The sequence below is a fragment of the Esox lucius genome, chromosome 24, assembly GCF_011004845.1.
Source record: "Esox lucius isolate fEsoLuc1 chromosome 24, fEsoLuc1.pri, whole genome shotgun sequence".
Lineage (NCBI taxonomy): Eukaryota > Metazoa > Chordata > Actinopteri > Esociformes > Esocidae > Esox > Esox lucius.
The window spans coordinates 20,768,790-20,795,524 of NC_047592.1; the positions used below are offsets into that span (position 1 = coordinate 20,768,790).

Consider the following 26,735-nt stretch of genomic DNA (forward strand, 5'->3'; position numbering starts at 1 on the left):
GGGTCAGTGCAGAGGAGGTGAGGTTGCCCATTCTCACCACCTGGGTTCTGCCCGTAAGGAAGTACGGGATCCGATTCCAAAGGGTGGTGTTAAGTCCCAGGTTCCTGAGCTTAGGAACAAGCTTAGTGGACACAATAGTGTTGAATGCAGAGCTGTAATCCACAAACAGCATCCTCACATATGTGTTGCCTTTCTCCAGGTGGGAGAGGGTGGTGTGTGTCGTCAGGGCGTTGGCTTTGTCTGTAGATGTATTGGGGTGGTATGCAAATTGAAAGGGGTCCAAGGTGTCAGGAAGGGTGGAGCAGATGTGAGTTCTGACCAGCCCCTCAAAGCACTTCATGATGGTGGAGGTCAGTGTTACAGGAAGAGCAAGAAGCTCACTCACGTGTATCTGGATAGCAAGGGGTCAGGAGACGTTTCTATAGGGAAAGACCACGTGTCAGATTCAGCAAATAGCTTGCATGGAGACCAGACAAGGACACCAAGACCAGAGAGAAATTCCATGCTTGGGCACAAAGAACACTACTACTATTCTACGGGCACCCCCAAGAAACTTTACAATTGTGTGCCTTCCCGAAATATGTATAACCACCATGTCAAGTGTAGCTGAAACAGCCACTGCGTGCATTCTGAAAATACAGGCCAGAGACATTGAGCTGAAGGACCAGACAGGCAACCGGGTCCAGCTGCATAAAATCCTACTAAAACCATAGTCTCCATCTTAGGGAAATAAGCCTACAGTCCTCACATATGTATGAGTCTCCTCAATGATCTTGTCCAGACCTACACTGGCCACACCAATGGCAGGAGGGCAGCAGGATCGGCATCCAATCAGAGGTGGCAAAGAGTTTTCCAGATGAGCTGAAGAAGCTCTGAGAACCATGGTCTGTCTGGACACATCATTGGCCCCAGTAGGAACCAGTCAGTTCCTGGGAAGAGGCCCTGACCTGGGAAGATCAGCTGTATGGTCTGCCTGCAGCTTTTCTTACAAATGTTTTAGTTTTTTTGTTGAAGCTCTACTTAGGGAGATTTTGCCAGTGCATCTATCTAGTTTCCAAAGGTTACAGTATAAGACACATGCCAAATGCACAGTGCACAATGACACAGGGGCAAAGTGAATGGCAGCCAAGTGTATGTGAAAAGACTGGTGGGTCACAATTATTTTAGCTTCCTGTGGAGCTGGTCCTGTTGGCAGCCCCATTGCTGGTCCTGTTGGCAGCCCCATTGCTGGTCCTGTTGGCAACCCCATTGTAAAACCAATTCAATATTTTTGTCCCGACCCACATTTTCTCAATTGAAAAATGAACGGTAACTGTCATGCATGAAGATGCATCAGTCCTAAAATGTATGAGATCTTAAAAGAAATTGCCAAACTTAGAAGGTATTTCATTTATTTCATATATCCCACAAGCCCCTCCCTAGAACAAAAGACTATAGACCAAACCAAAAACTAAAGATCAGCCCCCACAACTAATACATTTTATTCTGCCCCTGAAAGAATACAAGGACAAAAATCTATTAGTTAATTGTTGGTTGATGTCTTGTGTATACAGTATATGTATATCAAGGAACTTACAAAAACATCTCATGTTGTACACTTAGCAATTTTCTGTTTAAAAATCTAAATCTGCAAGGTCAACATAATGTGTAAAAGACAGGGCTATGTGGCCAAAAGGTTGAAGAAGTGTTGATGTGGTGGTCTTGCTGGAGAAAATGTCCTGTAGTATTATCTTTAACACAATATTAACCTTTTTTAAATTCTGTTTACAATGTATTACAACCCAAACATAGAAGGTTCATTCTTGCCTGTATTGAATGAATTTGAGTGCATTTACTCTATAAGCCAGGGGTGTCCAAATAGTTCCAAGGAGGGCAGAGTGTCTGCAGGTTTTTGCTCTCACTTTGTACTTGATTGACTAATTAGGTTAGTAATTGGTCAGTTTCTACCCTCACCTGGTTGTTCAGGTGTGAACTGGCAACCAATTTGTAGGAAAAACCAAAAACCTGCAGACACACGGCCCTCCGTGGAACCGGTTTGACACCCCTGGTATAAGCAGAAACATTTAAATATGTATCATTGTCTTTCACACCCATGCCAGAGGACAATATTTACTACATATTTAATTAATTCTGTATTGAGAGGAAATGGGCATGAGAAACTTAACACAAAACAGATGTGCTAACTCTGAACAAAGGACAATAGATAGGACGTGTTGCCTGTTACAGATGGGCCCCACACATCCTGTCCATACATCCTGTCCATACCTCCTGTTAGGAGTTGCCCATGTGACTGACATAGGCTCTATGGATATGCCCATTGACCAGAGGTTGGAGCACACCATACAAGGGTATTTTGTAGGATAAACCTTTCTTATTGAAGGATATTGGACTGTGTAATGGCTGGTTATGACCATTGACCGCCTCCCATGTGTCCTGGCATTAAAGACAGTGTTAACTGTGTAATTATTGGAGAGAAAATGAAAGAATGGAAGGTTAACATCGTAGTCTCATGCTTAATAAAGATGGCTCTCCCCTGACTTTTGTTTGCATTCATTTCATGGCTCAAAACTGGACAGAATCTAACACTATCTAGTGGATAGGGTGTTGATTGGGAATCCAGCCTGGTCAGTGTCTGTCAAGCTACTGTAGTGGCCCATAATTCCTAAGTGCAGTTTATTATACTACCAAGATCCATATTACATGACCGACAAAACTAGCACCCCTAGGAGAATCAGCAGGGCTGTGAAGGGACAGAGAGTAAAAGAAAGACTTAAGTCATATTTAACCTTTAATATTAGTTCTGTATACATGACATTTGGTACTATGGTGGTAATACTTTATTATATCCTTGACTAATACGCAAATACATTGGCTATACCTGTTCAGAAATGCATTGTAAGTTATTAGACATGTTATCAGTGCTCAAAATAAAACTAAAGTTTAAAAGAATGCAATTGAAATACTTGTATACAAATTATATGTGGGTTTTACCTTGAGACAGGGTGTGCTGCAGGCCTAAGGTGTGGACAGTTGTAGAAGAAGACACAGTAGTGGAGGTTGTGATGTTGTTCGTTACAGTAGTGTTGGGGTTTGCCAAGTCCACAGCTAATGTGCTGAAAAAAATTGCCTTAGGAGAGCTCGGGACTCCTGATGGAGAAGAAAAGGAGGGGAAAGAGAGATATAGAGATGGATGTGATGAGTGCCTGTCAATCTGAGACCATGTGGGGGTAACATCAGATCTTACTGGCATGTTAGCTAAACATCTGTGCTGCGCAAGACAGCTAGGTAAATCTTGTGCAAATTAAGTCAGATTTTTAGAGATGGGGTAGCTTACCGCTATCACTTACAGGGAGGATTAATGCTGTTAAAATTAATAGCCTGCCCAAATTCCTTTATCTCTTTCATTCTATCCCATTGTTTTTACCAAAGTCATTTGGTAAATGTTGTTACCTTATTTATTAGGGGAGGTAAGATATCATTAGTCAGTTGATATTTGCTTAGTGGAGGACTGGAATTAAAAAAACTGAAGCAAGAGTTGATAAAATCTGATGTCAGATCTGTTCTCTGGAGCATTTTTGATTGACTCACCATTATCAACAGTTCCGTTGTAGATGCCGATGTAGTAGGTGGTGCTGCTACTCTTGGTTTTAGTAGCAGTGGGGATTAAAGCATTGAAGGAGCACTGGATGGTCAGATCATTGATTGAGCCCTTCACAGAATCAACTGGTAGCTACACCACAAGGGTCACAACAGCCAAAATGTCAAAAAAGGGCAGCATTTTTTACTAAAATATCTGATAATAACCCTTACATACATCAGTAAACAATTCAAAAACAGTCTCTGGCAGAGTGTCAGGACTGACACTATTCCCAGTGCCATGGTTTCCAAATAAAACACAGAAGGCTGAGACGTTCATAGGCATGCACTTCCTTGAAGGTGTTTGAGGGAAAGACCAATGACAAGCTTCATTTGGTTTCATGTTGCCTACATTGAATGGTCCAGAAACTAAGATATACGGAAGCAACGCGAGCATAAGACAAACATGGGTAAATTATGCATTTGATAGTGAGAGCTGTCAAATGTAAAAGTCTTTGGTTGAGACAATAAGCTAACGAGCTAAGTTGTGTCCAAGCAGACCCTTCTTGATTCCATTTCTTGGTTGTTTGACTAAACCTTATGCATAAGCAAATATTGCTCAGAAGAAGCATTTATTTTGCCTTTTAGCTAGATTTAGCCCTGTGCAAACTGGATGAAGTGCGCATATTATTGTTCCAGCTAGCAGTAGCTAGCACAATAATGGTTTCATGTTCGCTAGTTAGCCATCAACCTCTGAAATATGCCAATGCATTTAACGCAATAGATAGCCCAGATGACATTTTGATTGGTTTAAGTGCTTACTTTGATTGTTTTTTTGTGTTCCGAAGTTATGAAAAGGGCACTTTAACTATGAAACGAAAGTCTGTATGCTCGTGGTTAGTAATGACAATGTCGGATCCTAATGGAGTTATAGAACCGATGCAAAACTCACTGCCGATGTTTGGCGTTAAGTTGCATAGGGTGCTTGTAAGTACAGTAATATTCTCCAACTGTGCAAATTGGGATCAAATACAGTTTCAATGACCACCGCAATAGATTTAAGTTCATATTTAAACATACTTATCCTCTTAATGAGGCACTCAACTTATGGTTCAACTATGCTTTCGAACCACCCGTAGACCATTACAAGTCAAAAATGAAGAAAAAAATAGATTTCTGTTTAGGGCCACTCACATTGTTGTTCATAGTCAGATTTCCATTGACTATATTCGCGGTGAAGAAGTTCACATTGCTATTTTTCTTTGCGCAAATAAAGGTGCTGACATTACCTTCCTTCAGAGAAGAGAGAGAATTAATAGAAAATAATTGGTAATAAAAATAATGTGTACTTGTTGGTAAATCTTTTATTCATTCATAATCAGTATTAAACTTTTTTTTTCTTGACTAGGTATTGTAGAATGTATAGTAACAGTTTTAATACCTGTGAGAAGTCTGTGGTTAAGCCTAAGGCAATATAGCCGCTGGATTGTCCTTGAAGCTCAAAGAAAAATGTCAGTCCTGTGGTCTGGTTGGCAGAGGCAAAGATACAGGAAGCAGACCTGGCTGGGTCACATCGTGCTGGCTCGGAAGCACAAATCACAGTTTCTCCACACCCTTCGCTTGAGATGTTTTTCTGTGCATGAAGAGTTTCCTGTTAGTTGTTATATTTGGTATCTATATTACCTTCTAAGTGAAATCTGCAATAGGTACATCATGCTCTATAAACGAAGCATAACTACACTTCTAAAATTAAGGGAACACTTAAAATACACATGGGGTCTTTAATATATTAAAGATCAAAATCTCTACTGTTCATTGTGTAATTCATTAAAATTACAAGCTGTTCCAATAATGTGACTCAATAGTATGCATGGCCCCCACATGTCTGTATGCACTCCCAACAATGTCTGGGCATGCTCCTGATGAGAGACGGCGCATGGTGTCCTGGGGGATCTCCTCCCAGACCTGGATCAGGGCATCAGTGAGCTCCTGGACAGCCTGTGGTGCTACTTGGTGGCGTCGGATGCACCGATAAATAACGTCCCAGAGGTTCTCAATTGGACTCAGATCTGGGGAATGTGAGGGCTTGTCAATGGCATCAATGCCTTCGTCATCCAGGAACTGCCTACAAACCCTGGCCACCTGAGGCCGGGCACTGTCCCGCACCAGGAGGAACCCAGGGCCCACTGCATCAGCATAAGGTCTGGATTTCATCCCTGACAGCTGTCAGGGTACCGTTGGCTAACATGTGGATGTCTGTGAAACCCACCAAGGATATGCCTTCCCAGACTGTCACTGACGCCACCGCCAAACCGGTCATGCTGGATGATGTTGCAGGCAGCATAACGTTCACCACGGCGTCTCCAGACTCTTTCAAGTCTGTCACATGTGCTCACTGTGAACCTGCTCTCATCCGTGAAGAGAATCTGCCAATTCTGGTGTTCTCTGGCAAATACCAATGGATCTGTACGGTCCTGGGCTGTGAGCACAGGTCCCACTAGAGGATGTCGGGCCCTCATGCAACCCTCATGGAGTCTGTTTCTGACAGTTTGTTCAGAAACATGCACACCTATAGCTGGTGGTCATTTTATAGGGCACTGGCAGCTCCTCCTTTTCCTTCTTACACCAAGAAGCAGATACCGGTCCTGCTGCTGGGCTGATACCATTGAACGGCCCTGTCCAGCTCTCCTCATGTAACGGCCCATCTCTTGGCCTCTCCTCCATGCTCTTGAGACTGTACTAGGAGATACAGCACACCTTGCGACAGCACGTATGGATGTGCCGTCCTGGAGGAGCTGGACTGCCTGTACTACTTGAATGGGCTGCAGGAACCGCCTCGTGCTATCAGTAGTGACAAGGACACTAGCAAAACGCAAAACTAGAGAAGAATCAGTCAGGAAGGGTAAGGAGAGAGCAATTGTCTGTGGTGACCCCCTTCAAAACTATTCCCTTTTTGGGGGTTGCTTGCTGTTGCCTGTCCAGGGCATCTGTTGTGACTTTCATTTGCACCAAAACAGGTGACATTGATTCACAATCGCTTATGCTTCCTAATTGGACAGATTGATATCCCTGAAGGTTAACTAACTTAGCGCTATACTGTGATGATTACGTGTTCCCTTTATTCTTTTGAGCAGTGTATGTTACTCTTATTATAAGAGGCTATTGCTTTGGTTGTCTTTCTATCAACCTTTCACTGATGGTTGAATGAGCTCTCCACAGTGTGCAAAATTGAGAAATAATAATGCAACTTACATACTGTAAATATACTTCCAAATAAATCTGAGGACTTACAGTGAGCAAAGTTACAGAATGAGTTGTAGCAATAATTTGAGTCATAGTAGTAGCTGTATTTGTGGCCGTAGTTGTAGTAGCCATAGGTGTGGTAGAAGTAGGAGCCATAGTTGTGGCAGTGGTAGTAGGTGGAACCGTAGTTGTGGTGGTAGTAGTAGTAGGTGGAGCCATAGTTGTGGTGGTAGTAGTAGTAGGTGGAGCCATAGTTGTGGTAGTAGTAGTAGTAGTAGTTGGAGCCATAGTTGTGGTGGTAGTAGTAGTAGGTGGAGCCATAGTTGTGGTGGTAGTAGTAGTAGGTGGAGCCATAGTTGTGGTGGTAGTAGTAGTAGGTGGAGCCATAGTTGTGGTAGTAGTAGTGGTAGTAGGTGGAGCCATAGTTGTGGTAGTAGTAGTAGGTGGAGCCATAGTTGTGGTAGTAGTAGTAGTAGTAGATGGAGCCATAGTTGTGGTAGTGGTAGTAGTAGGTGGAGCCATAGTTGTGGTAGTGGTAGTAGTAGGTGGAGCCATAGTTGTGGTAGTAGTAGTGGTAGAAGTAGTAGATGGAGCCATAGTTGTGGTAGTAGTAGTAGTAGGTGGAGCCATAGTTGTGGTTGTAAGTATAGGAGCCATAGTTGTGGTAGTAGGAGGTGTAGTGGCAGTAACTGGGTATATTTGCTGACTAGACAATGCAATCCAAAATGTACCGAAGTCTTGCAAAAATGTTGCCCTTAAAAAGAGGAAGGCATAAACATAACAATATTAGACTATTATTAGAATTATTAGAATATTAGAATTTTAAACACAATGTGTTTAAACACGATGTATTGCTCTGCTCATTCCATCTTCAATATGGAGAACATGACCGAAACATTGGGAACATTGTTTGCACACTTTACAAAGATAACTTTATTTTACTGAGACTCACCTGGCTACGATGTTGCCCATGACTGAGGCTGGTGCAGTCCAGGTGACAGTTACTGATGATTTATCCTGATTGTCGCTTTGACTCAATGCTGAGTTCTGACAGTTGAACAGTACGTAATGTCAGTTATGAAAAGAGAACAAGGGTATGATGTGATGAATGGTACTGGCTAGTGATTAATGACACTTCTAGTTAAGAAAGTATTTCCTGCTTAGGGACTAAATATTACAGTAGATGTTCGTAAAATCCTGGTTGAAGTATTTTGAAAGAATCTGTCAGGAAAAAGTCAGGATTTCTGAAAATCGTATGATTTGAGGAAACTCACTGGATATTTATGCAAACCTAACTGTCATTTCACTTTAGAAGTCAGTTTTTATTTGAAATTTGGAAGATTCACTATTATAGCCTGAAGCAGATCATTGGGAAACATTAACTCACGGCGATTCCATTGCACGGAACAAAAGTGATGCCAGTCACGCTGCCAAGAGAGAACGTCCCCAAAGCAGTGTTTTGTCCAACCCCGTTGACCTCCAAGAGAAACCCACTAAAGGTAGTGGTTCCTGAAAGAGTCACTGACCAAATAGAAAGAAAGAGAGACAGAGCGGGACTGTGAATGGTGAATACTGTTCAAAAAGTTCAAATGAGCAAAACAACAGTGAACACATCAGTGTAGAAAACATTTCCCTCCCTGTTAAACACATTCGTTCCGATGTTTTGAGTTGACTGTCGCCGACCTGTTCAACTGCCAGCGGTGAATTATGTGGTTAACGTTTGATGCTTATCCGGGTTGCTGATATTGTTGGCAGGTCCGCTATTCCTGATAGGGACTTTAGTCATTAGCGCCTGTCACGATTTCGGTCTTGACTCCAGTCCTTCTCTGTTTTTTCCCTTCCTCCGGGCTTTCAGTTACCTGCAACTACTCAAACCTGCCTCTTGTCAGATCATCAAGGTTACAGTATTTCTTCCCTGGTTCTTCAGCCAGTCATCTCCAGATTGTTCTGTCAGTTCCTGTGGTAGTTACTCTCAGGCTTTTCCTCATAGTTTTTGTGTAATTATTTCTGTCTATGATTCAAGTGTTAAATTCAGCTTTTCCTTGGGCCTCAGGACCACGCCCACCAACATACCACCAACATCTCCGCCAGCTACACCAAGCCAACACCAACTAACCCCGCCAGTCTACCACCGTCACCTGGCCTGCCCCAGTCTCTCTCTCTATCATCGGCTGCATCATCGCAGCTTCCTCCTCCATTCACCCCTCCCTTTTACAAAACATACATTTGGTGTACCGTCTCCCACCTATAACTGCTGAGTCTGCTCCTCGGTCCAAAATCCGCAACACATAACAGCGCCATCTTTAGTTAAACACATTCGAGTTTTGCTCTGCCTCTGTGCAAATTAAAAAGTCTCAGATCGACTTTTTAATTTGCTTAATAAAAACCACTAATTTCTAGAAATGTTAGATTAGTCCCAGTTCATTCGTGTATCTTTGGCAATGAAGACCGGTTAAGCCAGATAGTGTTTTCACCGTCTTGATGACTCACCACTGATGGTGTCTCCAGGCTTGTAAGTTGTCTGGTTAACTGTAACAGTGTATGGTGGGGGAGAGTTCTGCATCGTGCCATGGACAGAACTGGGGTCCATGGAGGCACACTGACTTTGAATTAGTGATCCTCCTGCACTGTAACCCTCCACTCGTAAAGCTGTCAGAGAAAGGAGAACACAGAGAATACCTACCATTTCTCTGTGCTGTAATTCCTCTGTGTGTGTGAGTTTGTACAAGACAGAGAAAGAGAGAGAGAGGAAAAGAGAATAGCTTACTTATCAACTAGTTTAAGCATATACATGAAAGGCTGCATTTGAACATCATATTAAATATATCCACAAACCCATTCACTAAGCATCCATTTATATCAACTTGCTAGTCTCTAAATGTCTATATGATAATATTACAAATAAGATGATTTTACAAGAACAATCTGAAGCTGGAACAGGACTACAGACAAGGCAACATAACCATGTGAAAAGTCCTGTACTTAGGGTGTGGCATAGCGTTGCCAAATGGAGTAATAGCCTTCCCTCTATGAAATCCCTTTTACCCTGTAAAAATGGTTCAACTTCACCACCACCAAAGCACCCCCAGACCACATCACAGTGCCTCCACCATGCTTGACAGATGCCGTCCTGCACTCCTCCAGCATATTTTCATTTGGTCTGCATTACATGAATGTTCTTCTTTGTGAACCCCACACCTCAAACTTTGTCTGTTCATACAGCTCTGGAAATAATTAAGTGACCACTGCACCTTTTTCTTTCCTTTCCATGAAGTTTAAAAGGAAAGTTTTGAGTTTTGCAGTGGTCTCTTAATTTTAACCCATCTGTTCCTCACTCAAAACCTTCCTTTTCGACTTTTTTAGAAAGGAAAGATAAAGGTGCAGTGGTCTCTTAATTTCTTCTGGAGCTGTAAAACTTTTTTCCAGTCTTCCTTTTCACCATTTCTCAAACGAGACACTGTAATGTATTTGTCCTCTTGTTCAGTGGTGCACTGGGACCTCCCATTCCTCTTTCTGTTCTGGTTAGGGACAGTTTCCGCTGTTCTGTGAAGGGAGTAGTGCACAGCGTTGTACGAGATCTTCATTTTCTTGGCAATTCCTCGCATGGAATGGCCTTAATTTCTAAGAACAAGTATAGACTGATGAGTTTCAGAAGAAAGTTATTTTTCTCTGTCCAATTTGAGCCCGTAATTGAACACAGAATTGCTGATGTTGCATATATTCAAAAAATAAAGAACAGATGTATTGCTTTTCTAATCAGCACAGTTTTGTGTGCAGGAGGTGAGCCGAGGGTTTCGGGAGCAGCAGCCAATGACGGATAAGCAATCTACACCAGGACCTGAGACAGATGATGTACAACTACCCCCCTCCCCCATTTGATTGTCCATGAACCAGACGAAGGCCCCAGTTTAAACAGAAAACCTTCAACAGCTCTGTGAAGAAATGGGGAGGGCCTACATAGACTCCAAATAAGGACAATATGAGGGGTGGTAAAGTCTGGGGTCATGTGTTGATGATAAACCAATCATTGAACAATTATGTATAATAACTACATCCTTCATACACAAAGGGAGGGGACTGGAAGATGATATTATGTTAAACCAATCATTGTACAATTACGTAAGATGAGTGCCTCCTTCATAAACATCATGAATAAAAAACATTATAAAAGGGCCTGGAGGATCCCATAACAAGGGCTTTTTGATCGAGGACTCGAGAAGAGCTGATCTGACTCTTGGCTACTGGACCCTCCTGGAACCCAGTTCTGTCTGTACTAGTGATTAAGTACTATTGTACTAGTGATTAAGTAACCCAAATAAAAGTAGGAACTTGTGAGAGCTCAATCTCCCTCTTGGTCTGTGTGTGTATGTGTGTGTGTGTGTGTGTGATTGTCAAATGCTTGATCATAATTCCTCTGCCTCTGAGCCACAGCCCCGTTTTTACTAGAGATAGTAGCCAGTGAGACTAACCGGGTACTTCGTAAATCAAACCAGGGATTCATTCCAGAGAAGGAATACGGAACCTTGTGTCCTCACCATAAAAAGATCTGACCTCTGATGCAGTCGAAGTGGAGAACGCCTGGACTGACAGAAGGTCAGCATTAGTTAGTAGATACGATTTAGAAAAGGGTTTTACTGAAGGTAAGTATATTTTTCGTAGTATATGATAGGGTCAAAAGAAACGGGTTGACCAGGGATTTGTTCTAGAGAAGGAATACGAAACTTGTGTCCCCGCCATAAAAAGATCCGACCTCTGGCATTGTGTCTGGGCAGACATTGCCCTGAGTGCTAGCAGGTTGGCTTAGAGCCAGATAGGAGGGGAACAGGCTGACAAGGGTTGGTGAGTTACAGCTGGGAAATACACACACCTTGGAGAAAACCAGAGAGCAGTTTAAACGGACCAAAATGGGACTCTCAGTACCTCAGGCTCTGTGAGTGAACTGGTTCTAAATAAGCATGTCTATAAAATTGTTGAGCGTTAGGAACCGCCGAGTGGCAACATAAAAAGTTCCTCCGTCTGAGGATTAATTGATAGGACCATTCCAGACTTAGGACGCGGTGGAAGTTAACTGCCAGGGTGGAAGTTAACTGACATTGCAGTGGGTCAAGTTACACCTCACGCTACATTCCAATGCCTGGTAAACTGAGTTCGGTGTAATCCCAAAGATGTAAAATGGAAATAAAAAGATCCCAGGGCAAGTGTGAAATAACCAAAGACGCTTGGTGCCGTCACCTGATTACAACTGAGGTCTTAGAAATAACAGGAGGAAAGTGAATCAGGTGATCCCAGAGGTAAAGGCTGTGAAATTGCAAAAGGGTTTTCTAATGATCAGCCTTTTAAAATTATAAACTTGGATTAGCAAACACAGCATGCCATTGGAACACAGGACTGATGGTTGCTGATAATGGGCCTCTTTGATTTGCTGTAAAGGCATAAATTAATTCAATTTAAATGACCTTGAAATAATTTCTGTGAGGTGCAGAAAAACTACAAGCTTGTCTACTTAACTCCGTGGAGACTGCAGAGTAGATATTAAAAGTCTACACACCCCTTGAAATGCCAGGTTTTTGTGATGTAAAAGAATGAGACAAATATAAATCATGTCAGAACTTTTTCAACTTTTAATGTGACCTATAATGGCAACAATTCAATTGAAAAGCAAAATGAAATCTTCGAGGGGGGAAAAATGAAAAATACTGTATCTCTTGAGTTAACCATCCCTGAGACCGTGTTTGATAGTTTTAACTCATTTTTTTGTGAGCAAGACTGAAATGCATGGATCTGTATGTGACATCAAAGAGGGCCAGCCTACTTTCTGATACAGAGAACAATGATGTGTGCTGAAACAGTCACCTGTAATAAAACGAAGTTAACTGCCAGGGTGGAAGTTAACTGACATTGCAGTGGGTCAAGTTACACCTCACGCTACATTCCAATGCCTGGTAAACTGAGTTCGGTGTAATCCCAAAGATGTAAAATGGAAATAAAAAGATCCCAGGGCAAGTGTGAAATAACCAAAGACGCTTGGTGCCGTCACCTGATTACAACTGAGGTCTTAGAAATAACAGGAGGAAAGTGAATCAGGTGATCCCAGAGGTAAAGGCTGTGAAATTGCAAAAGGGTTTTCTAATGATCAGCCTTTTAAAATTATAAACTTGGATTAGCAAACACAGCATGCCATTGGAACACAGGACTGATGGTTGCTGATAATGGGCCTCTTTGATTTGCTGTAAAGGCATAAATTAATTCAATTTAAATGACCTTGAAATAATTTCTGTGAGGTGCAGAAAAACTACAAGCTTGTCTACTTAACTCCGTGGAGACTGCAGAGTAGATATTAAAAGTCTACACACCCCTTGAAATGCCAGGTTTTTGTGATGTAAAAGAATGAGACAAATATAAATCATGTCAGAACTTTTTCAACTTTTAATGTGACCTATAATGGCAACAATTCAATTGAAAAACAAAATGAAATCTTCGAGGGGGGAAAAATGAAAAATACTGTATCTCTTGAGTTAACCATCCCTGAGACCGTGTTTGATAGTTTTAACTCATTTTTTGTGAGCAAGACTGAAATGCATGGATCTGTATGTGACATCAAAGAGGGCCAGCCTACTTTCTGATACAGAGAACAATGATGTGTGCTGAAACAGTCACCTGTAATAAAACGTAATGCACTATGACAAGCTGTATTAAGAGGTTTTAAAACCAAGGTAGAAGCATTTATATAAATAATATTGCCATAATCAATAATAATAATCAAAGTCAACTGAACAATTTACTATCTGCTGGATATGTAAGACATGACATTTCTATATTGAAAGACAATTTTCATCTTCAATTTACTAACAACTTCATCTAGATGTTTTTTAAAGGAAAGATTTCCATCTATCCTTATGAACATGTGCAACAAGTTGTCAACGGCGACACAAGCTTTTGAAAAATTAATAAAAAGTGCAGCACAATATTTCCTGTTAACCTCTACTATTTATCACATTTAAAACCAAGGAAGCACCAGAGACAGTGTCTGAACCCTGACTGGTGGATATTTTAAGCCCCATGGAGCTTCTTCTTAGCTAAGGAGAAGGACGTGGGGCTTCAGCCCTGAATTGACACATGGGGCTGAACAACATCACGATCAAATCCAGGTACCAGATGCCCCTCGTCCCATCGGCCATCGAGCAGCACCTGAGGGGGCGCCTCTTCACTAAACTCGACTTCCAGGGTGCCAACAACCTGGTGCGTATCCGGGAGGGAGACGAGTGGAAGACAGCCTTCGGCACGACGTCGGGCCACTATGAGTACACGGCGTTGGGCCTCTATGAGTCGTGCCATATGGGCCCCTGCAGTGTGGGCCCCCCAGTCCTTCTTGAACAAGGTATGTTGAGGAGGTATGTGGTAGTTTACATCGATGACGTCCTGGTGTACTCCCATGTGGCCCACGTCCGTGCTGTCCTACAACGTCTACTCGACCACCAGCTGTACGTGAAAGGCAAAAAGTGCTCTTTCCTCCAGCCCGCCGTCTCCTGCCTGGGGTACCGCATCGCTCCGGAGGGCGTCCAGATGGAGGAGCTGGAGGTGGAGTCGGTGAGGTCATGGCCAGTCCCCAAAACCATCAAGGAACTACATGCCTTCATCAGATTTGCCAACGTTTATCGCCGGTTCATCAGGGGATTCAGTACCATCGCCATGCCACTCAAGTCGTTACTGAAAGGCCAACCACAGCGCCTCCACCGGACCCCAGAGGCCTTCCACTGCCTCTGCCCTCCAGTTCACTGAGGTGCTGTTTCAGCAGGTCTTCTGGCTGTATGGACTTGTAGAACACATAGTCTCTGACCGCAGTTCACGTCCCGAGTATGGAGGGGCCTTCATGTCCAGACTGGGAATTTGCGGTTAACCTCACATCCGGGTACCACCCACGTGGAAATGGGCAGGGGGAGCGCACCAACCGAGACCTGGGGAGGCTCCTCCGGTCTTACTGCAGACCAGGTGAATGGGCCCGTTTTCTCCACTGGGCAGAGTACGTTCAAGTTCCTCGGGAAGGTAAACAACGTCACCTGTGGAACTCCAACTGACTCCACCATATACTAACATCTCTCCCATTTCCCATGTCTCTCTGCTCACGCAGGTTCTTGCTGGGATCTGTTCCTGCAGTGGCGCCTACTGCTGGCTGGAGCAGATGGCAGCTGCGCACCCAACAAACCCTCACATCTGTTTTGAGTTATTATGTTGTCTATTTAGGTCGCTCATTTTCACCCGCACCTCATGGGTTATTGTGTTTGTCCTGTTGGAGCCCAAGTGGTGCGTTTTGCCATTAAAAGAAGAGACTAGCCGCTTGTTCTCCGTGTTGTAAGTTTTGCTTTTGCCTCTTCATTTTACGCACTTGCTACCCTTGCACCTCACACAGACAGGTGCTGGTCATAAAATTAGAATATCATCAAAACGTTGATTTATTTCAGTAATTCCATTCAAAAAGTGAAACTTGTAAAATGTATACATTCATTCCACACAGACTGATATATTTCAAGTGTTTATTCCTTTTAATTTTGATGATTATAACTGACAACTAATGAAAACCCCAAATTCAGTGTCTCCGAAAATAGATATTTTAATTTTATGACCAGCACCTGTACAGATAAAGTCTTGGATTAAAAAATGAAGCTCAATAAAACTCCACGAAACCGCCTCATTATTCACACATTTTTAAACATGCTCATCTAAACTCTCCTAAGAACTTACCGTTTTAGATGTTGTTGTAGTTTTAGGATTTTTTTTTATGCTTTATGTTTCTTTCTTGGTCAGGGCACACTAGAAAAACTAATGTGTGACTTCTCTTGAATAAATGGAGACATTAATAACAATACTATACAATTTCCTTCTTGTTTTCTATAGTCTTACATCTTAAACCCTAATATAATAATATTACTGAGGAACAGGATTTGTTAGTCCTATAAACTGAAATATTTACCCCATTGTAAGTTGTTTTCATGAAAAGATAATCACTGGCTTACCGAGTCGACTTGGACAAGTATTTATTTCAAAGAACTGATATGCAACTGAGTGTGAGTCAAGTGAATTCCCACGTCATTTAATGAGAACAGGTTATGACAAGCATTCGTCTTCCGAGTGATCTGAGGTAGAAAAAAAATGGAACACCCAGAAATAGATACACTTGTGTGACTTTTTTTGTGTACACCTTGGTAAATTCCATAACTGTAACAGGATAATCAATATTGTTGTTAAATTGTGACAGTGGACTGTTTATTTGTATGAATAAATGGGGGTCCACAGTAAAGTACATCAAATATACTGTAAATCTAAATGATCAATCCCTTTGATAATTTTTCATTTAAATATGCATATTAATTATTGGCGAAAAATACGTTTAAGTTATTTATTTTATTTAACCCAATAAGTTTACTAAAAACATGTTAAAAGTTTACTAAAGACAAAATACATATTTGGGATGGTTGTGTCACTGTCATTGATACCATGTGAAGCTGATAGCCTATTAGTATTTTGCATTGATGTAGCTATTTATTTACTCATGCCAAGCCTTACAGAAATAAAATAATTCAAGGTTGGGGGAATCAATAAAACAACCACAGGATAATGATGCAGTCATTCCATTTCCTGTCGTCATGTTTCTGTTGAAACAATAATAAGTAATCTAACAAGCTTTGAAAGCTAAACAAAACTAATGCAGTGCTTTCTTGTCCATATAATGATTAGAATGTGACTGCAAAGTAACCAGGATCAACAGCTTCCCTATTAACTGATTGTGTTGGATGGATCTCCCGTGTTCAAGACAGTCTAAGTCTGTGCCATCAATGGGCAAGTCATGAGTCGGTACGGTTGAATTCTGGTTCAAGTGCTCAGGTCACTGGGTCGACGTTAACTAAAAATGCTGCTCTTAGATTGGTAACAATCAGAATACTGTGTTTCATATCAGTTAATAACATTTACATCCATAACTGCAAGGTGACAGATTATATATATATTTTTTAATCAACACACAGGAATACACACTTGTCCAACTTGTTTTGAGTGCACATTGGCAAAGTTCCATAGCTGTGACAGGACAATGAATGTTAATGTTAAAATGTTACAGAAGACTTTTCTGTCTCACAAAGGGGGTATCTACAGGTAAGTAGCTCACATATACTTTAAATGTAAATGATCGATCCTTTTGCTTCTTTTACTTTCAAAATGTATATATTTGTTCTTGAAGAGAAATATGTGTATCGTTTCTTTTTTCTTAAATTTTACCAAGTTAATTTACTGAGAACACAATCTAATTTACAGCAACAACCTGGGCAACAGTTAAAGGAGGAGAACATGTAAGGATTAACATTAGAAGCAGGCTTGATACACGCCTCATCATTTTAGTTCAACTGTCCCAAAATATACGTTTGTTCTTAATGCAGCCTAAAAATATGATGGATTCAGATATGACCTAAATTCAAACCAATAAAAATTTGCTACAGACACATATTATCACTCGGCTAGGTACAATATTTTTCTTATATTTAAATTGCCCCATAAAATGGATCTAACAAAAAACTGAATCCGACTTTCATTGTTTTGTTATTGTTTAAGGCACAAATTGCCCATTCGATTCATTTGTACAAAAAGTGTCTGGGAAAATGTGTAAGTGTAAATGAAACCATGTTTTATGAAGCATGGGCATGGTACAGCATTTTTAAAGAAACATGTAAGGCTGTGTCACTGTCACTGATACAATGGATACCTGGTAGCTAATCTGATTAGGCTGCTGTTTGTTTACTTTTGCCAAGCGTTACTAAGAAAACAATCCAGTCTATCATTCAAGGGAGGGGAGAGACAAATATACAACCAAAGGAAAATGACTCATTCATTCCATTTACTTTGTCGTCATGACTCGGTTGAGTCATTTAACAAGCTTTAAAAGCCAAACAAAACGGATGCAAAAGTTTTCTTACCCATTTGACGATTGACCACAAAAACTGACCACAAAGATATCAATGTAACCACGATCTATAGCTTCCCTGTTAACTGATTGTGTTGGATGGGATAGAATACAAATCTCCCATTTTCAAGACAGAGTCCAAGTCAGTGACATCAATGGGCAAGTCATGAGCCTGTATGGTTGAATTCTGGTGCTTATTTCCTGGTCCAAGTGATCAGGTCTCGGTGTCACTGGGGATGACATTAACTGAAGAAAATTGCATTTACCCATTGCAACACATCATTAATGTTGTCAATAAAAAAAATTCTATGCCCTTTACTTCATTTTTGTAAGACTAAATATTTACCTACAGTTAGATCCTGAATTAATATTTACCTACAGTTAGGTTCTGAATTAATTGGACACTGACACAAGTTTTGTTATTTGGGCTGTTTAACAACATTATAGTTAAATAATAAATATTGGCTTAAAGTGCAGTCTTAAGCTTTAATTTGAGGGTATTCACATCCAAATGGGAGGAAGGGTTTAGGAATTACAGCTCATTAATATGTAGCCACCTCTTATTCAAGGGACCAAAAGTAATTGGACAATTTACTACAAAGCTGTTTCATGGACAGGTGTGGGCAATTCCTGAGTTATTTCTTCATCAATTAATCAGGTAAAAAGGTCTGGAATTCCAGGTGTGGCTTTCACATTTGCAATATGTTGCTGTGAACCCACAAAATGTGATCAAAGAAGCTCTCAATGCAAGTGAAACAGGCCATCCTGAGGCTGCAAAAAGAAAACATTCTGTCAGAGAGATAGCAGGAACATTGGGAGTGGCCAAATGAACCGTTTGGTACATTCTAAGAAAAAGAAAATGCACTGGTGAGCTCCGCAACACAAAAAGGCCTGGATGTCCACGGAAGACAACAGTGGTGAATGATTGTAGGATTCTTTCCATGGTAAAGAAAAATCACTTCACAACATCCAGCGAAGTGAAGAACACTCTCCAGGAGGTAGGCATATAATTATCCAAGTGTACCATAAAGAGAAGACTTCACGAGAGAAAATACAGAGGGTTCACCAAAAGGTGCAAACCATTCGTAAGCCTCAAGAATAGAAAGGTCAAATTTTACAACAAAAAAACCATCTAAAAAAGCCAGCCCAGTTCTGGAACAGCATTCTTCGGACATGAAACTAAGATCAACCTGTACCAGAATGATGGGAAGAAAAAAGCATGGAGAAGGCTTGGAACGGCTCATGAATCGAAGAATACCAGATCATCTGTAAAACACGGTGGGGGCAGTGTGATGGCACGGGCATGCATGGCTTCCAATGGCACTGGGTCACTAGTGTTTATTGATGATGTGACAGAAGCAGCCGGATTAATTCTGAGGTGTATAGGGATATATTGTCTGCTCAGGTTCAGTCAAATTCAGCAAAGTTGATTGGACGGTGCTTCCCTTGACAGATGGACAATGACATAAAGCATATTGTGAAAGCAACCCGGGAGAAGTGCAATATTCTGCAATTGCCAAATTAATTAACTGATCTCAACTTGATCGGGCATCATAATACAATAATATGCTAGATGTTCTTAGTAAAGGTAGCTACTCTTTTGTCACAAGCCAAATATTTAAAAGGTAATGTGTTTCACGACCTACGTTATCCTCAATGCTTCTCATCAGTCAAGTCCAGAAGACAGTTCATCTTGTAGCAATCCAGAACTCAGGGATGACCAGTCTGGTCACTTTAATTTACAAATGTGTGTGCGCTAGTTATCATGAGCATCCATAAGGTGTAGGTCTTTTAACTCAAACAAAAATTGCAAGTGTTCCTGGGGCTACACAGAATGTTAGAAAACCCATCACTCAGGGATGACAAGCAGGGGCGTCGGACTGGGGGTAAAACCGATACTGATTACCAGGGCCCAAGGGGAGAGAGGGCCCTTGAAAAGTCTGGAATATATTTTATTTCACCAGAATATTTTCATTTCCTAATTACATTTCATAATGCATGTCAGATGAAATGTAAAGTGTATTGGCTGAATAACTTGGTTGATTGACTGACTACATTTTGTATACAAAAAAAGACTATATGTAGGGTCTCACCCACCCCTTGCTAATGCGCCAAATGGTTCAGTCCACATGCACGCATTTTGTTTAGTTCAGTTGAGCATCTGGCAAACTTCTAGTACAGAAATGTCTTTCTCAAAGAAAGCGAAATCAGGCTGCTAGAAAAGAAAGGAAAGACAGGATAAGGATAGAAAACTAAATGAGGGAAAGCAATTGCTGACTGACTTCTTTTCAAGGAAAGGTGAGCACAAACTAGAAAACGAAATGGTGCTAAACTACTTGAATATCTCCGCGACCGTTAGTGCTAAAAACGGACTGAGACAACCCATATGATGACATACAAGCTGCAGCTACAGAGCATTTTTGGACAAATCGGTATTGCACTGAGGATTTTCTGCACCCTTCCTGTCACTGTCACTGTTGCTGGTGGTGAACAGGCTTTCAGCAAACTGAAATTAGTTAAAACTACTTGAGGTCATCAATGTGCCAGGCTCAACAGTCTTGCTCTTCTCTCCATTGAAAGCCAATTGGCAAAAATGTTTTACTTTCAGGACCTCATCGATGACTTTGCCAGCAAAAAGACACGCCAGTGGGCATTTACTCGGGAATAAACTTCAGTATAAGCTATACATTTGAGGAAGCCATAGCATGTAAGCAATAGCATTTGTTTCGTTTTGCCTTTTTTCTTCTGATAAAAATGACTAGTGAGACGTTTTGTTTGTCTTTTATTATGAATGTAGCTTTTTCTTAATGTACAGAACTAAAATGGCATGTTTTAAGATTTTGTTTATGCCTTGAAGTAATAAAGCATAATACAAATAATGTTCTCAAGTAAAAATAATTTAAGTAAAGTGACTGTAGACCAGAGTATGTTAAGAAAGTCTGAAATGATGACTTAAGCACATATGGCATTGATATTAGGCTACCTTCAGTGGCATTTACTGGAGGGAGAACTTCAAAGTCATGTATAAGCTAAGTTTCTTTTGTCTTGTTCATTCTGCAAATAAAATATGAATGAGTCAAGTGTTGTTTGGTTATCTTTTATTATGCGGTAAGCAGTTTGTTCATGTAGGGAAAACTAAAATATAAATATAATAATATTGTAATATCATTTAGCTTAAATTTAGTAACCACAGTAAAGTAGGTTAGAGAATGTTGGGAAAGGTTTGAAATGTGTGTAGAGAAATTATCAGGCTACTCTAAGCAGTACAGTTAATAGTTATTACCCTATATACATCTAGGACTACAGATTCATGTGTACATAGGCCTGATTATTATTATTATTATCATTATAAAAAAAAAAAAAATTGGGTGGGGGCCCATCAGGACTGTCTATGCATAGGGCCCAGGATCTTGTGCTATGCCCCTGATGACAAGTCATGGACAAGTCGAGGCATGTGTTCCTGGGTCTAACCAGACTGCTTCTAAATCCAGGATGGGTCTGCCAGAAGTGAGTGCGCAGGTAAAGTGTAAAAATGTAAGTTTCTATTTAAAATTGCAAAGGGTTTGGGGATCTCATCATCTATGGTACATAATATCATTAAAAGATTCAGAGAATCTGGAGAAATCTCTGTATGCAAGGGACAAAAACCAATATTTGGATGGCCGTAATCTTGGATCTTGGATCACGGCCATCTAATATTGGATGGACCTCAGGCGGCACTGAGGTTAAAAACAGACCCCATTCTGTAGTGGAAATCATTGCATGGGCTCAGGAACACTTCCGAAAACCTTTGTGAACACCGTACATCGCTGCATCCACAAAGGCAAGTTAAAACTCTACCATGCAAAGAAACCATATACAAACAAGATCCAGAAGCACCACAACCCAGATGGACTGAGGCAACATGAAAAACTGTCCTGTGGTCTGACGAATCAAAGTGTGAAAATATGTTTGGGAATCGTTCCCCAACACTGTTGGCAAGCATGGCTATACAAAACCTTTGGGCCACACAATGGCCTCCAAAGCCATTTCAGTAGAATAAGTACAACCACACATGCAGGCACGTGCACAGGCAGGTGTAAAGTGGGGTGACAGCCCCTCTGCCCTGCCATTGACAAAGGGCCCTCCTGTGCGGATGATTTTTGTTTCATAATTATTTTTCTAAACACAACCAAAATGTGCGTAGTAACATGAAAAATAGAAACCCAAGTAAAAAACTGAACTGTCACGGTTGAGTGGATGTGTGTAAGAAGTAGGGATAGAACAAGTAAACCGTTCAGTTCTCTGAGCTCTACTGTTTGGATGCAGTGTACCAGACGCTCGTTTCAAAGTACAACGCCATGTGACCAAAGATGTTCAAAGGTTTGGGTAACACAAAATCACCTTTGAGTTCCAATCGGGCCCAACAGATTTTTTTTTTTGGGGGGGGATGCCTGTTTTGAAACTGCATTCATAAAAGGTTATTGAAATCCAGTTACTTTGTCACTTGGAGTTGGAGACATTTGAGAAGAGTAAGTTAGTCAAGAGAGTTATAAAATAGAGCTAGTTATTTGATTGTAGTCATAAAACAGTAACTTGAGAGTCATACAAGAGAACAATTTTGTGTTGGTTAGGTATTATTTGAGAGTCATTCAAAACAGTAGGCAATTTTCTACGTAGACACGATAATTATTAAGAGTGTTGTTTAGCTGGGTTCTTGGAAAGAGTAATAGGATTGTATATTAGAGAGCAATGGAGAATAGTATGTGTGAATGGCAGTGTTCATTTCGTTAACAAAAATAGTGACAAAAATATTAAATACCTATTTTTCAGTGGCCGTTGACTAGACGAATGAATATAAACAGAACAAACGGAAAATACTAGCCAAATTATCTTTGTGACAATATTCTTATTTAACTACCATAGTTGGAAAGAGAGTTTTTTTTTCATTATGCGCTTTCTGATGTCATCAAAAGACTTCTGAAAGCGCATCATCCCAAAATGCACAGGGTAAGACCGTGGTGTGGTGCCTGGAGATGTGGGTATACCCTAATTTGTTAACTATCAAAATGTTTTTGAATCTTCTGTTCTCCCCTGGTTCTCACATTTCAAGCTGATGTTTCCATCCACGTGAATTTCCCACTGCCTAATTGCATTTCACGCGCCCATAATATTACCCTCAACTGTTTCCCAAATCACTGTTAAGATCCTCTTTTCCTAGTGTGTCTTGTCAGTCTGTGTTTGGTGCAGGCCATATGAAACGGCTGTTCTGTCTTTTCTAGATGTTGGGTTTCTTTTATTAAATTGTCTCCTGCCTCCTAACCGTTACAGCAACAATAACTGTTTAAATAGAATTGCATAGCAACAATGGATGGGCTCCTCCACTATGGTGAGTATAGGAAAATGGTCTGGTAGGGTACACTCACACTGTATATCTTTGTATAGTCATATAGATTTCACACTCAACAGTCCACTGTCTAAAATGTGTGTGCCTGTGTATGTGCCAAAGAGAGAGACAGCATAGAAGTATATTGAGTATATACAAAGTACTGCAATAGGTGTCCGTGTGTGGTCATATAGACCTCTGAGCCAACAGATTACTGCCTAAGACAATAGACAGACAAGCATGGAGATTAAAGAGGCAGTGGTAAGGCAGGGCTATGTCTATGGGTTATGGTTGTAAGTGGATGTATGCGAGGGAATGGGGAAAAAAACAGAATGGGACAGATATACACTGACGGCAAGATGTTTTTGTGAAGCGGTGTATTATTGACAACGTACTGTAGATGTCATTGTTCAACATTCTTCCGGATCACACTATATAGGGCGATGTAGGAGGCAAAGGACAATGAGCATAGAGGGAAGCATGTGTTTAACAAACAATGAAATAATAAAAACAACAGGAAGTAGAACACTGTAGAAACTGTACAAAAAGACAAAAGAAATCTATGGATGTAACAAAATAAAAACAACAGGAATAAAAATAGAGTACACACCATAGGGAAGTAGTTAAAAAAAACAAACAGGGAATAGTGTAATAGTGTAACAGGAAGAATAAACAGGGCATCTGCAGAGTAACCCCCAAACGGTGAAGTGCATTTAAGTAAATAAGCAAACGTAAGGAGCCGGAGCAGTGAGAGGATCAGGAGGTGCGGGAGGAGACGGCAGCCCCACCCCTGAACACGGAAGAGGCGGGGGCCCCACCTCAGGGCTGAAACTTGACACAGGGACAGGAGCAAGGGGGTGGCAGGGACTCGTAGCACTTCGGGTGCCCCCTCTGGCTCTAGCACACTCAGAGGGCCCCATAGCCCACTCCAAAAAAAACTCAAACATAAAACGTGTCATGATTATTTGGCGCACCTATTCTTAAGGAATCCAAGAAGTAATCATACATTTTTTCAAAAGTATCTGTAATCCAATTATATTATTTTTGTTGGTAACGGAATGGATTACAGTGTAGTTATAGAAGCGAACCTGCAAACTATAGGTCCCAAGTTCGTATCTCCATGCAGGCAAAGAGAAGTACACATTATGAATTATTCCGTATAGATGAAAGCTTTGCTGGCTAAAACCTCCAGTGACTACATTATAGTAAGCCTGAAATAAAACAGTTTACTGTTATATTGCGACTGTTTCTGGTGGATTTTCGAAGTATGCATCCGTGCATGTGTTTTGGGTCAGGATAGACAGACATTTGCTGGCTACAGTAGCTAAAACAGTATATGGTTTTTATATAAAAGAAAATCCTCCTCAAAGATTTCAGTTTGTTTTTCAATTGAATTGTTTACATTATAGGCCACATTAAAAGTGGAAGCATTTCTGACATGATTTATCTTTGTCTCATTCTTTTACATCACAAAAACCTGGCATTTTAACAGGGGTGTGTAGACTTTATATCCACTGTAAGTGTGCTTAGTAGCTACACATGATCATTTCCAGCCATACCTGGGAGCCAATATGGTTAACTGCCTTGTTCAGGGACAGAATTAAGCTCAATTTAAAAAAGAAGAAGCTCAGTGAAAATCTGAGTCTACAAAACCACCTCATTATTTACATAGTTTTGCAGGAATCCATAAGTGGAGCCTGCCAAGAAGAAAGAATGTCTCTTACTGAGTGAGTGACGGATTGACTGACAACCCCTTGTTAAATAGCACAGTGGTTGGAAATGCAGACTGCCAAACAAGGGGGCCCGTGTTTGAGCCTCATTACAGTCAATACAAATTATGCATTAGGATTGACAAAAACTTCACTCTACAACCTATGTTATAGTAAGCCTAAAATAAAGAGTATTCCTGGTGGATTTTCTAAGTATGCATCCGTTCATGTTTTTTGGTAAGATACAGTAGATCACAACCCCTTGGGCAGTAAAAAAGGAAGGGTTTCCACGGTTCTCCTGTCTTTTCACTTGACGAAAAAGTCAGTTACCGTCAATGTTAGTCAGTTTAACAAAATGCTTAATGTGGTCTAGCGACACACATTAAGTGGCTTTATAATGCTTCTTGGTCTGAGCTCAGTAGAAAATGTGTCAAGAACTCATTGTGACGACTCTTGTTAAATAAAGGGAGACATTAATAACAATACTATTTAATGTCCTTATTATTATAATGTCTTAAACCCTAGTATTCCAGTATAACTGAGGTATAAGATTTGTTAGTCTTATAAATATTTGCCTGTAAAATATTAAGTCTACCAGAAATGTATTACATGAAAAGATAACCCATTGTTGAATTTACTTCAGCTGTCTGTTTCAAAGACATAAACCACCACCAAGTGTGCATCTACTGCAGACCTACATTATTTGATAGCAATAGGTAACAGTCTCGCTTTACTGTTCATGAACACGACTTGTTAGTGTTGTGATTTCCTAAATAACAATAATAATACAATCGTTTTATTATCAATCTCTACCATGATGTTCAACAGTAGTAAGGACTATGATTTATTAGTCTTTACAACTGTGAAATATTTAAGTTGTTTTCATGAAAAGATAATCAGTGGCTTACCGAGTTGACTTTGCTGTGGCTAGACGAGTATCTGTTTCAAGGAAATGATGTACTAAAAAGTGTGAAAAAAGTTCAGTCCCATGTCATTTAATAACAGGTTTTGTCTTATCAAGCATTCATCTTCTGTGAATGCCTGACATGCCAATAATAAAAAAATGACTTGTTTAGAGTACACCTTAGCAAACTCCATAGCTGTGACAGGGCAATCAATGTTGATGTTAAGTTGTTGCAGTAGACTGTTATATGTAGGAAAAAGGGGGGAAACAGTATCATTCTTGAAGAGAAATATACTTAATTTTACTTTTACAATTTACCAGGCAAGATTACTAAAAACATGAGGATGTTAAAATAAATGTTTGGTATGGTTGTGACACTTTCACAAGGCCTAGCTGATAGCTGAACTGGTTATGTAGCTATTTGTTCACTTTCAACAAGCCTTACAAAGAAAACATTTCCAGTCAAGGTTGTCATTGGACACACTTTAAAAGCCAAACAAAACTGATGCAATGTGTTCTTGTCCATATGATGATCAGAAAGTGACTGCAAAGTAACCAAGGTAACCAAGATCAACAACCTCCCCATTAACTGATCCTGTTGGATGGGAAAGAAGACAAGAGTCCTTGGCAGTGTCACCAATGGTCAAGTCATGAGTCTGTATGGTTAAATCCAGGTTCAAGTGCTCAGGTCACTGGGTCGACATTAACTGAAAATGTTATTTAACCATTGAAACACATGACTAATTTGGGCAATAAATTGGTTAATGCGCCTTTTACTTCATTTTTATAGAACATGTTTACCTATATAGAATAGGTTAGAGTGCTTAAGTTTCCAGAGCTGTATTCAATCCACCAATTGTTTTTGCTAACTGGATTGTACATTTTATGAATTTGCCCAGGAGAAATATTTTACAGTTTATTTCTTATTATTTATTGTTCACTTCCTTCTAGCACTGACCCACAGCTACATTGTTTAGTTATGGTGGTAAA

At 40.5% G+C, this 26,735-nt stretch overlaps 1 protein-coding gene across 4 annotated transcripts; it reads right to left on the bottom strand.

Moving 5' to 3' along the window:
• Positions 1 to 2,231: 2,231 nt before the first annotated feature.
• Positions 2,232 to 25,790, bottom strand: LOC105006340 (integumentary mucin C.1). Of its 4 annotated transcripts, XR_004575335.1 has the most exons (9): positions 25,750 to 25,790; positions 9,503 to 9,525; positions 8,207 to 8,340; positions 7,772 to 7,866; positions 5,018 to 5,209; positions 4,771 to 4,869; positions 3,589 to 3,730; positions 2,992 to 3,147; positions 2,232 to 2,740 (listed from the first exon to the last, which is right to left on the bottom strand). XR_004575335.1 is itself a non-coding variant. In XM_034290371.1 (8 exons), exons 5-8 carry the CDS (start codon positions 4,780 to 4,782, stop codon positions 2,697 to 2,699), a joined length of 354 nt encoding a protein of 117 aa, XP_034146262.1. In that variant the 5' UTR covers positions 4,783 to 4,869; positions 5,018 to 5,209; positions 7,772 to 7,866; positions 8,207 to 8,340; positions 25,750 to 25,778; the 3' UTR covers positions 2,232 to 2,696. The 4 variants fall into 4 exon arrangements, 3 of the variants coding, with proteins under 3 accessions (XP_034146262.1, XP_028973115.1, XP_010863121.2); XM_034290371.1 differs by lacking the exon at positions 9,503 to 9,525 and having other exon boundaries at positions 25,750 to 25,778; XM_029117282.2 differs by lacking the exons at positions 9,503 to 9,525; positions 25,750 to 25,790 and adding an exon at positions 15,559 to 15,577.
• Positions 25,791 to 26,735: the final 945 nt, after the last annotated feature.